This window comes from Homalodisca vitripennis, unplaced genomic scaffold (genome assembly GCF_021130785.1).
Source record: "Homalodisca vitripennis isolate AUS2020 unplaced genomic scaffold, UT_GWSS_2.1 ScUCBcl_7915;HRSCAF=15794, whole genome shotgun sequence".
NCBI classification, from domain to species: Eukaryota; Metazoa; Arthropoda; class Insecta; order Hemiptera; family Cicadellidae; genus Homalodisca; species Homalodisca vitripennis.
The window spans coordinates 18,089-39,814 of NW_025784043.1; the positions used below are offsets into that span (position 1 = coordinate 18,089).

Below are 21,726 nucleotides of genomic sequence, written 5' to 3' on the forward strand. Positions count from 1 at the left end.
TACCTAAATTCCAGTTTGCAGCCGCTGCACTATTGATGACCCAATCTGAAGTCCTATTGAAGACACACACCAGGTACTTAAATTCCAGTTTGCAGCCGCTGCACTATTGATGACCCAATCTGAAGTCCTATTGAAGACACACATCTAGTACCTAAATTCCAGTTTGCAGCCGCTGCACTATTGCCCGTCCTCTACACTTTACAGTTGAACACAAGTCACTGGGGTTGCTGATTAATGGATTCAAGTTTCCTGCATTCTGTCTCTAGCTCTTCATAATTGTAATTTTCACTATTTGCTATCATATAATGTAAAGTATAACAATAAAAATGTTCTCTTAAATTCCACTATTTACTTCTCTAGATTATATAAAATATCAATATAGTTTAAGAATAACTATAACTTCTTCCTTTTATTATAAAATCACAGTAGGCTTATAATACGAATATATTTGATATTTATTAATTAATTAGTTTATTGAATAGGTCTTCGTGTTAGGCATAACTGAAAACTTTCAACTGGATGGTAAAAACCCTTACATAACTATAAAATCTACAGTGTTATTGTGACAAATAATCACATATCCTGTTTATCTTTAAGCTTAGAACATGTAACTTCTTCCTGAGCTTAGAACAAATAGTTTTTATCCATAAAATCCCAGTATAAATAAACCAATTCGGATACTAGTGTCATACGGTTGTCAAGAGACTTTACCATAAAACATCCCTTCAAGAGTTCTTGTTAATATTGATGGTAGTTACCATTAATGTTACCACCAAATAGGGAAAATTATTGAATTTGCATTCAAAAAACGCAGAGATATTTGTAAGGCATCATTATTTGGATGAATTTTTATCATTATGAAATATTCCCACGGTTGTACCGGGCAAAATCTTAGCCCGCTTTCGCAACCAGGGACGTAATTTGGTAATACTGTAACTTTGTTTCAGCAAAATCAGAACAGCTACTACTAAATTGGCCATGTTTAAGAACTTCCTTTCCAGTCTGAGGACCAAGGGTCCACGGCGTCCTTGACAGCGACCGCATCAATTTAGCGAATCAGAACTTTATTTCAGTTTGCAATCCCAGCCAATATACTTAACTTTTCCATGCATTTTTATTCCGTTTCGGAGTGCACCCTACGACCAGTAGACATAGAATCCAGATGTAATAAATATAAGTAAGTTAACAAATAATCAACAAAAAGGTAAAAAAACAAAGAAAATAATAAACAGTTAAATATAAAAACGAGCAACAGTAATAAATGTGTGGTGTATGATAAAATTAAGTAACAACTAAGTAATACAAAATTTGACAAATGCAAAATTAATAATATATAACTAGCAACATGCAAGAAAAGGTAAATAATCAGGATTATGCGTAAACATAAATAATAATCAACAAAATCTTAAATAAATAAACTTTCATTTACAGCCTATTGTATCATCACTACTGCATATTCTCTCATCAATCAAATAACTTCACCCACAGTTTTTATTTTATTTTATTTTATTTTATTTTATTTTACATTTCAACGGACATCTCCATTTTTACAGTTTTGAACATAATATTAAACAATGAAAGTAAACAACCACAGTGACAAATAGAGCAATAACGATTAATAAACTATTTAAGTGACGAAACGGATATAAACTATGAATGACAATAACGTAATTAATTATTAGTGTACCGTGATTTGAACTATGGAAAACAACGAACAATAACAGCAATAAATTAGCACGAAAAAAATGAGAATAAACAAGATTAGACAAGAAATAACAAGACACAATATATAAATAACAGCAATGAGAGACGTACAGATAAAGTGTAAGAACGAATGTCTTCCCTCATTGTGCAACTCCTAGGCAGATAACTCATGCAGATCGGCGATCTTCCTCTTGAGCACTGGTATTGGCTTGTGGAATTACTGTCTGAATACAAGAAACGCGCTCCTGAAAAGCAGGGTGTCAACTTATCTTAATAGTGCCTGAAATAAGAACATACGTTACTAATGCATCGCCTACCTGTGAATGCTGAGATGACTCATCATGACCTTCTTCATCGACCTCTTATAACTTTAAAGAATAATTACTAGTCCTAGATATACACTTTGATCAGCTTTGCATCGACGTTAACCTGAATGATGAGCCTGAAGTTCTTCAGCAGCCGTTTGAAATTTTGCAATCACAGGTTGAGGTAACCTTACCTAATTCATTTTCTATAGAAGATCCTGCTACTTGGAATGTTAAGTTAAACTCAGTAGAGGACAATGATGAATACAAAAACACAGTAGTGGACTTTTAGAAATCCCTGCGAACTCACTATGATAATAAACAAACATTGAATCGAAATTTCCTTAAAGGCACTTTTCATAATGAGGTTGTTTAAAGAGATTTGTTATTGTACCCACAGTCAGGTGATAAGTTTTGTTGTATTGATTGCTATTTATTTCAACCAGGTGACGCAAAAACATTTTTTACAGGTTTCAGTGACAGAAAGCACAGCTTCGAACTAACGGTACTCAAATTTCATTTACATTTTCATGATCGTAGGCATCAAATTCTTACGTAAATCACTAGACAAAAACAATTAATCAAGATTAACAAAATAACGTTTATGCAGTGTCAAGAAAAGGTAAACTTTTGGCGAACTATCTCTCAAGTATAGTTTCTCGTGTACAGGTTTTTAGTAGTTACAGGTTCACCAAGGAGACATAGGACTCCATATCAACTTCAAATTGTTTATATATTTATATTTATTTTTTTACTAAATTGTTAAATGGGTCAGTTTTTTATTGTTGGCTGAGCGTTAGCGAAGCCTATCACTTGTGGAGCTGAAAAGATTTTCTGTATGTCTGTCAGTCCGCATGAAATCTCGAAAACCTACTATGACCATGGACTTCAAGTTGTGCATGAAGCTTAATTTCTACCCAAAATTCGATGATAGTGCGTTACTCCATGGAATTTCGCTGAGCGTAAGCGAATTATTTAACACTGGTCTTGTGGGCAACTATGATGGTAACGAGAGAATAGCTGAATAAATAAAAAAAACTCAATACACCGATAAGGGAATAAAACACGTGACAACACATTTAGCCTAACATACCTACACTTACATAATTTTATAGTGTTTAATTGTATTATTTAAACAATAAATTTATTGAAATGTTAATGTATCATGTGGTATAAGAGATGTCATGAAAGTTTTATATGTAGACTTTAAATTTTGCCTGAAAGTTCGTTTCTACAAGAATGATTTCTATGGTGCGTCATTTTATATTTATGAAATGAGTTATAAATTTAAAGTTTTGCATGCCACTTCATCTAGCCGTTACGGCACGTAGAGTGCCGTACTTCTACCTTCTTGTACTTCAGACCGTAAGCCGCGTAACAGGCTTCGCTAAGTTTTGATGCTGTGGGAATTATTTCAACGACATTCTGTTTAGATATGGTTCATCCCATTGGTCTTCACCTGACTACTGCCATAAGTGACTAAAAGTTCCTTGTAATCATGCCAGGCCTGATCAGGCGAGGAAAAATATCTTGCGTATATAGAAATAAAATTTCACCCAAGTTTAATCCCATATAGATTATTTCGTCCTCGATATACTCTCTTAGTAATAGGATTCACTGACGCTCAGCCAAATTCCGTGAAGGCAAGTGAACTATCATAGGTCCGCAAATAAAGTTTCTTTAAACTTTCAAGCCTATAGCTCAATTCAGTATCGAGTTATCCCCTTGAGTTCATTCTGTTTTTAAGATATCCTGCGAAAGATTAGGCTTCGCTAACGCTTAGCCATTCCCTATGCAGGCGGACGGACACCCACCATCACGGAATCTACGCTATGAGCAGGGTGACCAGACGGATATTCCTGAAAAGGATGACTTTTGGGTGTGAAAAAGGAGGGTATTAAAGCAAAAAGGAGGACAGTATTAAATAATCATATAAACTTTGCGAAAAAATGTATTATGCATTATTGAAAAAACGCACATTTTAAATTAGTACTATGTTTTAAGCATATTATAGTAAACATAAAAAGCTCAAATTGGATTAGTTTTTGAAATATAAATCGAAAAATGAAAGTATATTAAATATTATATTACCATATGCTATGTAACATGTCATACATGTCTTTGTCTTCACTAATTAATCGTAAGGTACCCGATTAGAAACCGATTATAACAATTATACTAATAAACACTTTGGATACTGTTATTATGTTTTTAGTGTTTATATTTTGAAAAACATAATTATCTGGTACATAGCCTATGATATCTTTTCTTGTGTGTTCTTGTGCTTATCGATTTAGAATTCTTAGTTGTGGGATCTACACAATGAAATATATTTTGACCGTTTTCAAATACATACATTAATATTACAAACGTAATAAAAGTATTTTCTATGAATCCGTAAATTAAGGAAGTGTGTGTGTATATGTATATACAGGGTGATTCATGAAGTTCTCCCCCACTTCTACAGCACATTTTACTACTAAAAATAATGAAAAAATGTTTCATAAACATAGGTCCGAAAACGCTTCGTTAGCGAGTTACAGCTAGCGAAAGATTTCGCCTGAATTCCTGGGTAAAGAGTAAAATAAAGCCATACTGAACTTTTGGAAAGGTTAATTAAGTAAGAAATATCGTGGATTATTATGTAATTTTACCTGATAAAGCTAACAAAATAGGTTTTAGAACTGTACCTGTAGTAGTTTTTGAGGGATTCAGGGTTAAATGCAAAGTATTCAGTATAATACATTACTAGTTTTAAGCAAAATTAATCAGGTTGGGCCAACCGTACGCACCTTTTTATAATAGATGTTCAAAAATGAGGCCATCATTATCAATACATTTTGCAGCACGTTTGTGTATTGCTTTTTTTGCGTTTCTTAATTTTTCAGGACTTCCCTGTATCTGCACAGCCGAATCCATAATACGGGCAATTAATTCATCACAAGAATTCACTTTTGTCTTGTTTACAATGTCTTTCATCCATCCCCAGATGCAATAATCCAATGGAGATAGATCTGGTGATCTTGGTGGCCAAGGGTGAGGCCCTCCACGATCAATCCAGTGTCCAGGAAATTAATGATTTAAGTAAGCAGAAACGGCACGTGAAAAGTGGGGAGGTGCTCCGTCATGCTGGAAGTACAAATTTTGTCTGAGATGTAAAGGAAACATTCTCTAACAGCTGCGGCAACTCTTCTTGAAGGAAATGCAAATAGAACTCAGCATTTAGGCGTCCAGGTAATATGAAAGGTCCAATCAGCCGATTGTGCAAAAGGCCACACCAGACATTGACGCTAAATCGGTGTTGAAAGTTCTGTTCCACTACCTCATGAGGATTTTCTTCTGCCCATGAGTGTTCATTGTGCAAGTTATTGACACCATCCCGATTGAATTGTGCCTCATCCGTAAACAAAATACGCTTGTAGAGTTGATTATTAATATTCAAAAATGCATTTCGATAATTAGTAAACAATAATGGGAAAATGTTTGCTTCATTTATTTTCGAACATTTGAAGTAAAATTTTTATAAAAAAAAAAAAATACAGCGTAATAAATCATGATATTTTTATTTACAAACAAATTTATTTAACATTTAATCTTGTTTTCTCAATTTATCTCATCTTTAAGGAACAAACATTTTGTTTTTGTTTTATTTTAACTAAATACCGTACGGTATTTCTTTACAGCTAGTAATGTATTATACTGAATAAAATCGATTTTTTTGTACTTATTTCTGTTTTATTTTAGACTTTGATTATATCAATTTTCTTAGAATTAAATTCTCTACAATTAATGTTTGTTGATTTTATGTATTTATTACCAATTTAACAAAGTTATTGTACATCAAACTTAAAAAAACATTGTGTCGTGCCCCAATATTTTGCATTTAACCCTGAATCCCTCAAAAACTACTACAGGTACAGTTCTGAAATCTATTTTATTAGCTTTATCCGGTAAAATTACATAAGAATCCACGATATTTCTTACTTAATTAACTTTTCCAAAAGTTCAGTATGGCTTTATTTTACTCTTTACCCAGGAATTCAGGCGAAATCTTTCGCTAGCTGGTACTCGCTAACGAAGCGTTTTCGGACCTATGTTTATAAAACATTTTTTCATTATTTTTACTAGTAAAATGTGCTATAGAAGTGGGGGGAGAACTTCATGAATCACCCTGTATATATATATATATATATATATATATATATATATGTGTGTGTGTGTGTGTGTGTGTGTGTGTGTGTGTGTGTGTGTGTGTGTGTGTATACAATTTTCGAGGCTACTACGCTTAAGAATAGACCGCTAGCAGGGTGAGATGAGAATTAATACATTTTGTTGTTTTTCTCTCGTTTTTTGTCTTGTCTTTTAGTTAAGTAAACTTGTTTTATCTATCAATGACGTGATCTGCACATATGTTTCCCATGAATATAGCATTTTTTGTTATTACTAAACACATACAATATTATATGAGTATTGTTAATGTTAGTATGTACTAATACAAGTTCAGGTCTAGTACACTAAATAGGTATCTGAACGTCCATTAAACAATAACTGTATTCTCTTTCAAATACGCATGTTATTCATGAAGAATTTAAAACAATCCGATCATTTAAAAAAGGTATAGGTACATAATAAAATTTGTTTTAACTAAAACCAAAAAGTATTCACATAGCCCACACGTAGTTCAAAATGGCATATTAACAACAATTATGCATGTACGAGTGTGAGGACTAATTTTAAAGCGATTACAATTCAATATACAACATGCAAATTCACAATGACATAAAGCTGATGCGTACAGAAAATAAAAAAACTACAATCAATTCGTGATAATTAATACCTGTTCTACTATTATTTCATTAACAATAACAATCTATTTTTAAACATTATAAAGACAGATATACACACAAAGGTTAATTAATTAATACAAGCGTGATTACCACATAATAGGTTTTAAAATACCGGTTCAAACAATAGAAACAATGTTTCTTGGTTATCACGGGAATTTTAACTTTGGAGGTTGGTACAGGGAAGGCGGGTTACCCCTCCAGCGGGTGTTTCCCCCACTCTTAAATCTGTGGCGCTATGAGCTGTGGCGCTGTGAGCACTGCGGCCAAATCTTTGGCGCTATGACCTGTGGCGCTATGAGCTGTGGCGCTGTGAGCATGGATCCGATTATTTATTCGGTTGTGTTGGCGCTGCGAGCACTCGACCAAATCTGTGGCGCTATGAGCTGTGGCGCTGTGAGCATGGACCCGATTATTTATTCGGTTGTGTTGGCGCTGTGAGCACTCCGGCCAAATCTGTGGCGCTATGAGCTGTGGCGCTGTGAGCACATTCACGTTGTGGCGCTGTGAGCAAATTCACGTTGTGGCGCTGTGATCTTAGGCACTATGAGCCACCACCATATTAGTTTCTGATCATTACACGAGAATTTATTAGAAAAGTGTCACTCTCTTAAGTAATCTTTCATGTACATATTAGTTTCTGATCATTACACGAGAATTTATTAGAAATGTGTCACTCTCTTAAGTAATCTTTCATGTACATATTAGTTTCTGATCATTACACAAGAATTTATAATAAATGGATCACTTCTTTTAAGTCCTATTTATGTATATTCTGTGGAAATTTTGTATCCTTATTTTGTAGCTATGTTTCTGTGGCCTTAATTACAAGATTAGTCTAATACTTACATTAAATGTCTGTAACTCCTTGTGGAATCACTAGAAATGTTTTGTTTATATTCTTAACCCATATTATCTTCTTACCTACAGCAACCCTTTGAGTGCGGTATAAATGTTTATATATCCCTAGTGTGAAATTAGGTTTGAATAAAGATAAAAGATAATATGCTTAAAGTTCTCATTGAATTAATATTTTTTAAGTTACTATAAGAAGTAAATTATTGAAACTGAGTTGTTCTTAAAGATTTCTGAAAATTTGCTTACAAATAATGTATAAGAAAACAAAAAATGAAATTTACCAAATTTGCCTTACTTCCTAACAACTCCCTTTAGCACACAACGTGTTTAGCGAAGAAGTACATAGATATTGAGTTGCATGTTAACCTTAACAATAATTGTTGTTCCAGCTACAAGACAGCCGATGGTGGGTCGGACTTTTGTACTGACCCTCGCTATAGGCATCACATTCGGTTTCATGTTCGCCTACATCGTTCTCACCACCTCCACATACCACATCGGCGAGATGGCAATGTTTCCCGTCAGGTAATTATAACTTTTCTTAATATATGTAATTGTCGATGTACGACATTAATAAAGAAGACTTTTTAATTTTTTTCGGTAAACTGTGTACATGAACGTATTGTTCATAGTAATTGTTTTCTTTGGTGCGTGTTTTAGAGAACCAGAAAGGATTGTGGGTGACCCTCACCATCACAGCCACATGGACAATTTGCCAGAGCTGAAGGGAGAAGTGGGGTCACACGGTCATGACGAGGAGTTCCATAAAGGTGTGAAATATTTGTCAGGGTCTTGGACATTTTGATAGAAGCCTAATGTGTGTGGCCTTGAGGCCGATTACTAGGCCGTCTGTTTTGGAATAACCAAAGGGTTTTACAGCTTAGAGAATACAGGGTATGGGGTCCAAAGTGACAAAATATCACAACCAAACTCTAGTGGTATACCTTTCTTTGGTTCTCTTACCTCCTGTCGAGATTCATGAGGGAAAATTTAGGCCACTAATCTCAAGTCAAGTCCTCTCGGAAGAGAAAGCCAACTGTGGACCAGCCTCTCCATAAGGTTGTCCAGATTTAATTGACACATTGGTTTTTGCTGTAACTTTAATAGATCTCCAGCATCTTGTGTAAAAATATTTTTGGATAAATTAAGTCAACTTCTAAATTATTTAATCAAATTATATAAAGATTGCTCTGTTTTTTGTGCTGGAGATACAAATATAAATGTTTTAGTTAATTCTAAAGAGCAGACAATGCTGAAAAACATGTTGGCTAGTCATAATATGGAATATTTAGTCAAGTTTCCAACTAGAGTAACAAACATTTCAGAAAACCGCTATTGATAATTTCTTTGCCAAAAAGCGTTTACCAAATCTAATTTCTGTAGAAGGATGTGTAACATGTCTCTCAGATCATGATGGACGAATTCTCGAATTCGGATGCCCAGAACATACCGTAAATAATAATACTTTTACAATTGTTCAGAAACGTTGTTACTCGCAAGAAAATCTACGGACTTTTTCTTATTTGTTATCAAAAGAATCGTGGTATGATATATATTTTTGTTCAGTTGAGGAAAAATATGATAAATTTGATTATTTACTCAAATTCTATTTCAATCAAGCATTCCCCATGAAAACAATTAAACAGAGAAATTCAAATAATAAATGGATAACATATTCGTTAAAAGAAGAAAAAACCAACCTGGTTCAGTTAAGTAAACAATTTAGACAATCTAAAGATAAAGACACGAACACAAAATTGAAAAGAAAACTGATGGATTATAGGAAAAACATTAATGAAACAAAAAAAGCATATTATAATGATAAGATTCTCAAGTCGGAAAATATTGTAAAAACAGTATGGGGCATAATTAACTCTGAAGTAGGAAGCAAAAACATTATGATAACTTTAAAATTAAAGTAGGTAATAAAACATTAACAGGCCCTACAGATATTGGAAACAGTTTTAATGATTATTTTGTAAATATGGTTGATTTATCTAGCCAACATAGTCTCCAGCATGTCTGCCTTGATGAGACATCTAACAAATTTTCAAATGATAATTTAAGAAAACCAACTTTTAGATTTAAACCTGTGACTGCTAGGGATGTCAATAATGTATTAAGCTTAATGAAAAATAATTATTCAAGTGGAATTGATGAAATACCAGTTATACTTTTAAAATCTGCTAGAGAACATCTGTGTGAAATACTAGCACATTTAGTAAATTCGTCATTTATATCTGGCATCTTCCCCGATAAATTAAAAATAGCCAAAATTTTTTCGATACATAAAAAAGATGACAAAAAAGAAATATCAAATTACCGTCCAGTATCTCTACTTCCCTCAACATCAAAAATTTATGAAAGAATCGTTCACTCTCAGCTAATGGCGTTTTTAGAGGAACATAATCTATTAGACGATAACCAGCATGGATTCCGTACTGGTAGATCGACAATAAGTGCTGCAGTACAATATTTAGAGTCGATAATAGATTCTGTTGATAAAGGGGAACATGTACTAGGTATTTTTATGGACCTTTCGAAGGCTTTCGATAGCGTAGACCACTCAATTTTAATTAAGAAATTAAATTGTTTAGGAATAAATTCAACAAATTTAAAATGGTTTCAATCTTACCTTAATAATAGATTTCAATATGTAGAAATTCCTTCAATATCCTTACCAAATAAAATCTCGAGAGTATCCTCCAAACTTAAAAAAAATAGTTTTTGGAGTTCCGCAAGGTTCAATTTTAGGACCATTGCTATTCTTGTGTTACTTGAAAAATATGCACCTTAGCTTAAAACACATTCCCCAAGAAAACCTGTGTTTATATGCAGATGATGCAAACCTCAAATTATCATCTAATTCAGTAGATGAGATAGAGAGGCTTTCATATTTGGAATTGAATAACATTAATGCTTTTTTAAATGAAAACAATTTAAAATTAAATATAAATAAAACAAATTATATATCTTTTTAAAACCCAACAAAAAAAGGAAATAATTGAGCCAATGATCATAGTAAATAACCAACTAGTAACGAAAAATCAGAGTACCAAATTCTTAGGTCTGACTATTGATGAAAATCTTAATTGGGATCAACACGTACAATTGTTGATTACAAAATTAAATTCATGCTTTTTTTATGAATTTATGCTTTGACGAAGATGTCTTTTATCTGTAGCACTGATACATTGAGGACAATCTATTTCTCCTATATACACTCTTATATTGCATATGGCCTCTGTTTTTATGGTGCTACGAAAAAATCAAATCTTGATGAAATTCTCCGGATACAGAAAAAATCTCTGAGAATTATATTAGGACTAAAAATAAATGATTCTGTGAAAGAATATTTTAAGGAATTCAAAATTTTAACTGTCTACGGTCAATATATAATGGATACAATTATGTGCTCTAAAATTAAAAACTTAAATACTGGTATGACCAACGTAATTCATTTGTACAATACACGTAATAAAAATGATATTTTAATACCTCACCATAGGCTAAATTTTTACACGAAAAAACCAACATACATTGGATCCAAATTTCTTAAATCCATTCCACTTGCTATCAAACAAGAAACAGAACATAAAATATTTAAAAGAAAGCTTAAGGCATACTTGATAGACAAGGCTCTATATTCATTAGATGAATATTTTGATTTGCAAATCAGGTAGTTTTATTTTAGTTTTATTATAGGCTTATTTTATATTAGTTTTTAGCTAGTTTAAACTGACACTATTCAAATGTTACATCATTGTAACTAAAACGAATAAAGATTTTTTGACTTTGACTTCTGACTTTATCCAGTGTAGGTTCAACTGGAAGTAAAAAGTGGCCAGAAGTGAACCCTCTGAGGAGTGGTATTACCTTAGACTTCCACTTATTGTAATTTGTTTTTCTTCGTAACATTGTGATTAAAATATCCACAGGTGATCAAAGTTTTACAGCACTTGATTATTAACTGTGGTTGTAGAATGTTCATATTTCCTCAATTTTTTTCACATTCCACTTTTCATTCCATTTTTCTCATCTTATTAAAATTGTTTTACGAGAGCAATACTTACATTCAAGATTTTCACTTCACATACTATTCTTACTTACAAGTACATTTAAAACACTATCTTGTAGCCATTATTATTTCTTAACATTATTGAATGTGCTGATCACAGATATCCACACTGTGGACTTGAGGTTATCACTAAGTAGGTACACTTAGTCTGTAGAGTACACTTGTGCATATGTTCGTTCAGAAATCAGTTCTTCATTCTCTTTCCATTTTACAACTGCAAGAGGGAGTTAAATCAAAAGAAGGAACTGGCAACACAAGCTTTATTCTTTAAATTTAATAATTCCTTTAAATTTAATTTATTGTTTCCCGTTTGATCCAATATGTAAGGTCTCCTAGCTGCCCTATCCCCAAAAGTAACAGACATACTCCAGATTATATTAACAGAAATATTTTGAAAGACTGCAAACATCATCATAGCATCAAGACTGATTGTGATGTTCAGATGAAGATCTCGTGGCAAGGGAGCTGTATAACAAAGTGCGAGTGCTCTGCTGGATCATGACATCCCCTGGGAACCATCAGAAGAAAGCTCGCCATGTCAAGGCCACCTGGGGGAAACGCTGCAACATTCTCCTCTTCATGAGCTCACAAAATGGTAAAATGTGCACTTTTATTGATAGTTTTCACAAAACTTACAGTTTCGTATACTAGTTGAGGGAATCTACCTAACAGTGAAAACTTTGCATTAACAGTTAGAAGGCTAGGCCTTCTAAAGATTTTTATTAACTTTTAAGTTTTTTACTGTTAGTAACTGGCTGAAAGGGTGGCGAAAGAAATACAGAGTGTCTAGCGGTCGGGAATTTGTATAGAAATTTATTAAAGTCGTGAAAAGGCTGAATTTACCATATATATTGCATAAAAAGTCAGGAAAAGAATTTTGTCTTTCACTAGGCAGTAGTGAAAAAATCTCTTAGTTTCTAGGTTATGTTCTGGTTCTAATTAGAGTGGACAACGATGGACTACGATACCCTTTTTTGTTGATAGTTCCTTCAATGAATAAGTGACGTTCGTGTCGGAGCCATGGCAACAAGGTGTCAGAGCGAAATTATTTCGTTTTCCCTCCACCCACTTCTCCTAACATTTAAATTCCGTTCCTAGAAATGGTTTTTTTTGTTTTTGCGATTTTGTAAGGCGCAGTTGGCAGTTATGCGTGTTGTTTTGGTGGTAGATAACATTGTTTCATTGATCCAATAGAAGAGGTAAGTTGTGTTTTATTCATTTATTGTATACATTTATTTTTATTTAAAATTAATTTATGAATGATTTTTTTCATACAGAAGAGACACTTGTAAATGTTCTTAAGCTATTTATAGGCATTAAGATCTAGATAAGTTTAGTTTTATAACTGTATAATATATTTTGAATGTTAACCCTTTTAGGACCAACTAACGATATATCGTTAGTTTGTTTTTCAGGCTAAAAATACCAACTAACGATTTATCAGTAGTTTGGTTTTATGGGTATAAGAAATTAATTAATAACTTTGATTCAACCAAATTTTGACTCCACATCTATTGATAGTTTCTACATTCACAATCGTGTTTGAATTTAGTAAAATTTTAATCCACGGAGGAGTGGGAAATGATAAATTGCGCAATTGGTAGCGCTAGCTCTTAGCCGCGACCAACACGCGATCGCGATCGCCAGCGCCAGCTGACTGACGCGGCCTGCCGAGTTTGTTTACGTTTTGTTCATTGTGTTTAGACGATTATCGTGCTTCAAAATGACTAAAAGACATTTGAACGAGGATAGTATTGAAGATTTATTACAGTCTGAATTACAGAATTACAGTCAAATTCTGGAAAAAAAGTTGTATTCAACGTTTTTGGACGAATGGTTCTAAATTCGTATATTCTGTATAAACTAAATTGTTTAGGTAAGCCTATGACTAGATATCAGTTTGTTGTGTCAGTTATTAGAGACATAACTGAGGAATGGCTACGGATGAAGACTCCCAGTGGTACTGGTGGTGGCGGTGATGCTCCAGACAACCAGCCGGCTGCCAGCTCTTCTACTCAAACTTATGGAATATTCAAGTTACCAGGGAAACAAGAAAAATGTTGTGCTGTATGCAGTAAAATTAGTCTTCAAAGTCGTGGTAAAATGAAGAGATCCAGAACTGCCTGTGTCAAATGTAATAAAGCCTTACATGGAGTGTGCCTCACCAAACATGTTTGTTAGACTTGTCAGCAGTTCTGTAACATTTCTTCTGTGTGCAAAATAATTTATTTTTAGTTTTTTAGTATGAGTAAGTTTTAGAATAGTTCTCATGAACTTTCAAACTTAATAAGACCATGAAATAACTGAGTTAGAGACAAAACATTGTTTCATTACTGCTTAATTGGCCTGTTCTCTGTCGTTAAGTTATCTTTTTCTGCTTCTATCTATTTTCTAATTTTTACCATTATTATTATTTTTCCTCGTATCTCAGCCATTTATTGAAGAAAATTATTGAAATAAGTTGCAATCTCCTAAGCAATAACTTGTAAATACATGTATCTATATGTGTGGACTGATCTATTTTTTTAAATTACACAAAATTCCTGTAAACCAAAAAAATTTTTTTTTTTTCAAAAACTTTTTTTATTTATAGGTGTTAACAAACCTATTTTTGATTTGCACAAAGTAAAACCTATTTTCTTATTGTTAGTCACTTCATGCAGAAAAAATTGTCGAAAAAATTATTGAAATATCTCCACTACTTTAGAATATACAATTTTTTCCCCAAAACCCTTACACTTATTAAAAATACATAGATTGCTCCTTTGTATGATGGTTTCCTCTCATATAAACTTAGGTGGTGTGTTTCAAGAGCAAAGTGGTGTCTATTTCTTGTGTTGTAGCAGTGATGGTCTCCAGTTCTAGTCTGTCCAGTTGTTACAGAGTGCAACATAGTATCAATTATATAAAGAGCTACTACTGTTAAAATTCTCAGTTCTCTGAAGGTTTCCCTGCAACTGTCACGTGGTCTCAGTCCAGTAAGAGCTCTGATGGTTCTCTTTTGTATTACTAATACTCTTTGTAAATTTGTTGCTGTTGTACTTCCCCATACAATTAATCCATATCTAAGGTGGGACTCAAAGAGAGAATGGTAGGCTGATTTACCCATATCTATATTGCTAATTTGTTTAATTCGTCGTACTAGCTCTTGTGCGTGTCTTCGTGCAGAGCGACCCGGGCTCCTCATCAAAGCAGTTCTCACTCTAGCGATGTTGTCTGGTGTTCTCACTGTTCTTGCTGGACCGGGTAGCTTTTTCTTTGATACTGTTCCTGTTGTTCTGAACTTATGCACCCATCTTAGCAATGTATTCCGGCTTGGAACCGTGTCATTTCGCGCAATATTAAAGTGGCGTCGGAAGATACGCTGTGTTTTGATAACGGATTCGCCATTTTTAATAAATGTGTCATATGCAAAAACACGATGCTGAACTGACCACTGATCCATCGTGACTAAAATGGTAAAGCTCACTCAAAACAATGACATAACCTCAATCTCCCTAGAACGTGTAACAACAATGTAACAGCTGTTTGCAAATTCGTCCGGTTCCCGGCAGTCACCCTGTATATTTATATTTAAATTCAAATGTTTTGTTATCTGTTTTTGACCACCATTTTACTTGTAAGTACTAATGTAGTTGTGTTTATATAAGTTAATAAAGCATAAGATCAACATTTTCTATAACAAATTAGTTTGCTCCCAGGCATGCCTGACTCCTGTGCACTATCGCTTAGAGTTGTTTTAAATTTAGACATTTTTTTATAAAGTTTGAGGTCATGAAATTATAATAAAGGGTCTTGAATTTATGTTATTATAATTGCTAGACACCCTGAAAGTGGAAACAAAACCCCTTCTACCTTGAAATGTGTATTCTCTGAGGTTGAGTGGATGAGAGGGCTTAATAGCCCTGACTCTACCTCAAATGTAAAGACAATTTTTCATTTCATTCAACCATGTGTTTACTTCGTACTCATCTACCTCTTGATGTGTCCTAAGATAACTTATAGTGTGGATAACAACGTTAACATTTTTTTAAATATTCAAAAAAAGTTTAAATATTTGTGTTCATTAGTGTTAATTTTGTATTAGTTGTCATACTCTATTGAAATTGTATTGCTGAGATTCTAAGTAGATACTTTTTTAATGGCTGGGATAACATTTTTAAAAATTTTATATTAAATTAATTTTGTTTGCTCTATATATACTGTAAAAATATATCTCTATCTTTAAAATATTGATTTTCTCTGACATTTTGTCATTGTTAATACACTAAAATTTACCAACTTAAAATGTGTGTAAAATACCAATAACAATTTGTGATAGAAACAATATTTGTTATTAAATTCTCTAATATTTTTGATAATGTGTATAAGTTATGTAAGTTTGAATTATGTAAAAAGTAATGTGAAGTAGGTTTGTTGAAGAGTAAGATAGTTTTTCATCTGTAACAAAATAGATGTATTAAAATGACTCGTGAGTAGACACTAGACAATCTGACAAGCTTGGTGACTGACGTCTTGTCATCAAGTGCTATTCTACTGAGTACATGGAACTGTGCTGTACAGTCGTCACAGTGTCAGTTTATAACAATGTCTGTATCTAGGTTCTCTTTCAAGATTGTAAAATTTATCTTTTTATTGCTGTGTCCGTAAAAGTATTGTAATAACAATAATAGTTATATCAGTGTTATAAAGAATTGCCTCTCCAAAAATGAAATACTTGTGTCAGCTCTTGGATTGTATAAATTTGCAATGCAGTTTCTAAAATTGTTTAAACATGGATTTTATTTTATTTTTCAAGTGAGAAAACTAATCAACTTAAAATACTCAAGGTAGGTAAATATGCGCAGTTCTTATAAAATTTTTGAACATTTGTTTGTATGTTCACTTCAATTCTACTGTTTATTAGCTGGTAGGAGTACATACCATATCTGTTGCTTATCATTGGATAAGCTGAATGGATTGATGAGTTTGCACTGCATTGGTAATGTCATATCATTTAAAGAACCCAAATTCTTTGAAGTGTCTATAATGTGTATTTTATTACAGTGTCCAATTTGGCATTTAAGGCATTACTCCTTCTCATAATTCCTAACCATTCCACAGACTTTGTTGTGAATTGTAGTGATTTTTTGATTAACTTATTTGTTTTGCTAATCAGATACGACACTGCCTACGATAGCGTTGCCTGTGGGAGAAGGAAGGGACAACTTGTGGGCGAAGACAAAGGAGGCATTCAAGTACGTCTACCACCACTACCTGGACTCTGTGGACTGGTTCCTGAAAGCTGACGATGACACGTGAGTAGACTTGTGCTAGTCGAAGGTGATGATGTTATCAGCTCAGAGTAACTCTGCATAAAGTAATGAGACTATAAAAGATGTTTTGTTGTGCTTGTTGATAAAATTTATGTGTTGCCTTACATTAAATGTACAGCTGAAAATGTACTAGTCTCATTTATTATTATTGCCAATAATTTTCGTTCATCTGTAAATAAGCATTTTATGAAGGAGGCTGTTTATATTTTTACTATCGTTGACTTGACAAACCATGATTGTCTCTTCAGTTAATTCTCTTCAATTGAACAGAATAATTCTAAACTTATTTTTTTATTAAAAGTGAGATAATAAAACTGAATAGTAAGAAAATGCATGTTCCCGTATCCTGAAATGCTATCTGACTTTACCCAAAAGTGCAATAGTTAAGTGAATATATACAGGATGTTAAAAATGTCCTGCACAGGCTTGATAATTCATGAACTATTATAGATAAAGTAATAAAAATTGGTACATCATTACTGCACCTATAAATCTACTTTTAGCAGTAACTACCATTATTTTACCATGTCAGGGGGATGGCGCGCAAGGAGTCAGAAGGAAACCTTAAATGAGTGCATAAGTCGAGTAGTGCCATCACAATAAAGGTCTTTATTAGTAGAGTACAATGCCAAATGTTACTATTTAAAAAGTTACATTGGTTTTAGGTTTGAAACATTTACAGTGTAGGTCACTGTTCTAAATGGTTTAATATTCTTGTCTTGGCTCAAGTTTTTAAACTTGGTAAATGAGTACTGGATTTAAGAAATAGTCTTTAAAACAAACAATTACGTGGTTATTAGTGTCTACAACGAGCTCGGGGAAGATTATTCTTGCTAATGCAGTCTACATATAGCCCCTTTCATCTTTAAGAAATGTTGAATACTTAAGTTAATGACACTATTCAATGTATTGACTGCAATACCTATGAATAAAGAATTATCTGAATCTGAATCAGTGTTATAAAGAATTGAACAACAAACTTTGCGGTCTATAAATAGATCACTCGTCCTGAAAGGTTAACTGCATAAAAAATTATATTTTAAAAAACTTAAAAAGTGTTTGGATGCGTAATAGTTATACCTTTAAAAATGAGACATGTATCATAATTCTATGATAAAGAAACTAAGGATGTTAAAGTGTTTGAGGTTTAACATTGTTCTTGTTGGGTTCAAGTCAAGATGGCGGCCAGTGCAGCTCTGTGTCGCTAGTTGTATATCTGAGGAACAAATCAGATCTCGGAACATTGTACTGTAGTGTTCAATGCTGTTTTATCTTGAAAATTCCTGTTAGCTTTATAAATTGTCAAACTAAATGTTAACTTTAAACAGTGAATGCTCTACAATTTTGAGTATTTTTTCCATTAAACTTTGCATACTTTCACATGTGTTGTGTAGATACGTAGTAGTGGAGAATCTGCGTTACATGCTGTCAGAGCACAACTCGTCTGAGCCTGTGTACTTTGGCTGCCGATTCCGACCTTACACCAAACAGGGCTACATGAGTGGGGGAGCAGGTACGCTTTATTCTACACGTGAAAACATTTAACTTGAGATAACTTAATGACTAATTAAGAATTAATGGATTGAGTTAAAATTATTACTGGTAATAGACTTTGTGCAAACTTGAAACATCTCTCTAAATACATATTATATGGTTTGACTAGTTTTGGTTTTACAATGTGCGGAAATAAATGGCCACAATAAGTTAGAATAAATGCTAACAACTCTCCACAATTGATTATAGTAGGCAACCATGAAGTGGAGTAATATTCCTTTGGATTTGGAGAGTAAGGTAAAAATTACTGGCAGTTAGTATTTCAAAACTCAACTTTCCAAATTTACCCATGGAGACCCTTAAAAGTCGTTTCAGGTAGCATTTCAGTGATTAAATAAAGATTTTCTTGTTCATTTCTAGGATACGTTTTGAGTAAAGAAGCAGTAAGGAGATTCATCGAAGAGGGTCTGCCTAACAAGAAGTTCTGTCGAGAAGACAACGGTGGTGCTGAGGATGTGGAAATGGGTGAGTACTGAGTGTACTATCATTGATAAATCATCTAATGTTGTTGGTTTGAAAAACTAAAGTGTAAAACTACTGGTAGAAGCTTCTAGAATATTAATTAGTTTCACTGACATCAGAGAATCAGACCTCTGTTAATTCTGCCAACAGGAAAATGTTTGGAGCGAGTAAACGTGAGAGCGATGGGACTCTCGGGATTCTCTGGGTCGAGGCCGATTCTTCCCGTTTGTCCCAGAACACCATTTGATTCCGGGTCACTCAGATCCAAACTTTTGGTATTGGCATTACATATATTACCCGAGTCCTGAGGTAGGTATATGTGTACAAATTCTCATTTCAAATTATATAATTATTGCATATGAATTCTTATAATTTGAAAATATATTTGTAAGATAATAGTGTGGAATATAATTTCTAAAATAAAATGTGTATTTTACAGTTATTGATTATAAAGAAAACTTGAATTAAAATAACTTAAATAGATTTCAAACAACATAGTACAACTAGACCTTCAATATACCATTAAAAATATTTACCTGTTGCTTGCGTGAAGTAACTGCTGTTTCAACGTAATACCACTGCAGCGATACTGTCAGCTCTAGTTTTGTGTCTACTATGTCTATTTAAAATGTTTAAAAACCGTTGATGACCTGCCAACTATGAGATGTGAGATGCAAGGAATGTCAGACAGATGAAGTCCTGAGTCAGATTACAGAGATTTGTGATTAAATGCAATGAGTACAAACATAGAGAGTGTGCAGTACAAAAACGATTCTAATAGTAGTGATGATGATTGTGATGATGATGCTCAAAACGATGTACAGATATGATTTTCTTTACTAGTGGAATGTTTTCTTTTTTTACTGTAAACTGGTCAATGACTACAAGTATCCAAATAATGGTTAAAAACTATTTTGAAAAATAGTTAAAATCTCTCATGTAAAAATGAAATTATCCTAAAAAGGTTTTAAGTGAGTTACAAACTTAATATATAACATTATTTTATATATTTTAAATAACTTTCTCAAATAATTAATGAAAAGTAAAAAAATTAATGTCCTTGACATATCCCATAAACTAATGTGTGTATGTGTGTGTATCATTTATTAGGATTTTTGGGAAGTAAGATTCAATTTTTACTAAACCTAACCAACAATATTATGTTCCACATAGGTCTCACATAATTGCCCTTACCAATTTTGGTAAATTTTACCTTAGGACGAGTATAACTTCAGATCGAGTTTACATTTCATTAATTACAGCAAAAAAGCTTTGAATCTGGTCACAAATGGCATGGTATGCAGTTCAGTTTGTGTTCAAGTGGGAATTTTGATATTTTATTAAGTTTAAGTTAAATCAAATTTTGTTTCTTTTTTATCATAATGAAACGTGCTGTGAAAATAGTTTAATTCAATGAACAAGAGTATACGTTTCTGTTAAATGTTGCAGGGACTTGACTGTTGTTCAGACAGTGCCATATCATTCCATTACGTCTCACCGAACCAGATGTATGTACTGGAATATCTCATCTACCATCTGCGGCCGTACGGCATCAACCACTATGTGAGACCTGGGCCGACACCCCACACCCCCCAGCCACAGCAGCTGTCAGCTGATAACAGGTAGTGATAAGAGGGGGACTCGCTCATGTCTGTGCCATACACTCTGCCGTGCTGTGTGTCAGTGTTAATCTTCATGTGTAGCTGTAGCTGTCAGCTCAAAGCTAGTTCCTTTTTTCTGTTTTTCGGCATCTGCAAGGTAATTGGATTTTTAGTATGAAACCAACAAATTCAAACCTAGCAATAAGCCATAATTACTACAAGTTATGCGTAACATTTCTATTTTATGCTATTTAGTTTCTAAAACTTTTTGTTTTTCAGTTTATAGTGAAACTGAAAATATTCAGTCTCTGGTCCATTAAGTTAGCAACCATCACTATAGAATTCAATAAAGAACTACATGTGGGCCATAGATACTTGACAAACATTTATTTAAACACAAATTATTAATTTTATGAGAAGTTAAAATTATTGTATTAACGTATTTAGTTGTTTACTTCTCATATAAAATCGCTTCTAACAATGTATACATTTTTAACTTCAACATAGCCTCAAAACAGTGTTGTTGCAACAGGCAGCTGACTAACTACAACTATAGTCAAAATGATACTGAGTAACATTATAGCCAGTGTCAAGTGACATGGCTCACCTCGTAATTTGTTTGGTTTTTAACTAAATTTAAATTATATGACATATAATCTGAGCTCATGAATTCGGATGGGTTCTATTCAGTTCAATTTTGAATATAATATAACCATTTGTATTATTATTTGTAAACGAAGTTCTTTCTTAATATGAATTAAACTGTACATATCAAAGAAGTGTCAACATGTTTTAAGTGTACAGAGTTAACACTCCGTATAGAATGTTAATTTATTTAAAATCCGCTTTAGTATATTGTTGTTTTTATTTAATTTTGTAGTTTTGTATATTGTGATCGTTTTAACGCACATTTACAAAATTCTGTTATTGTGAGTAAGCTTGTGAAAGATTAACACTGAAATGTGCTATATAGTCTATATTTGAATGGTGCATGTTTCTACAAGT

At 33.1% G+C, this 21,726-nt stretch overlaps 1 protein-coding gene across 1 annotated transcript; it reads left to right on the forward strand.

The window, feature by feature from the left end:
• Nucleotides 1–8,041: 8,041 nt before the first annotated feature.
• On the forward strand, nt 8,042–21,507 carry LOC124374327 (glycoprotein-N-acetylgalactosamine 3-beta-galactosyltransferase 1-like). The gene is given in 9 exon segments (XM_046832562.1): nt 8,042–8,236; nt 8,372–8,481; nt 12,232–12,384; nt 16,948–17,086; nt 18,499–18,617; nt 19,019–19,123; nt 19,271–19,305; nt 19,307–19,429; nt 20,570–21,507. Coding segments are annotated over 9 exon segments (1,128 nt in total). The 5' UTR covers nt 8,042–8,069; the 3' UTR covers nt 20,747–21,507.
• The last annotated feature ends 219 nt before the right edge of the window (nt 21,508–21,726 follow it).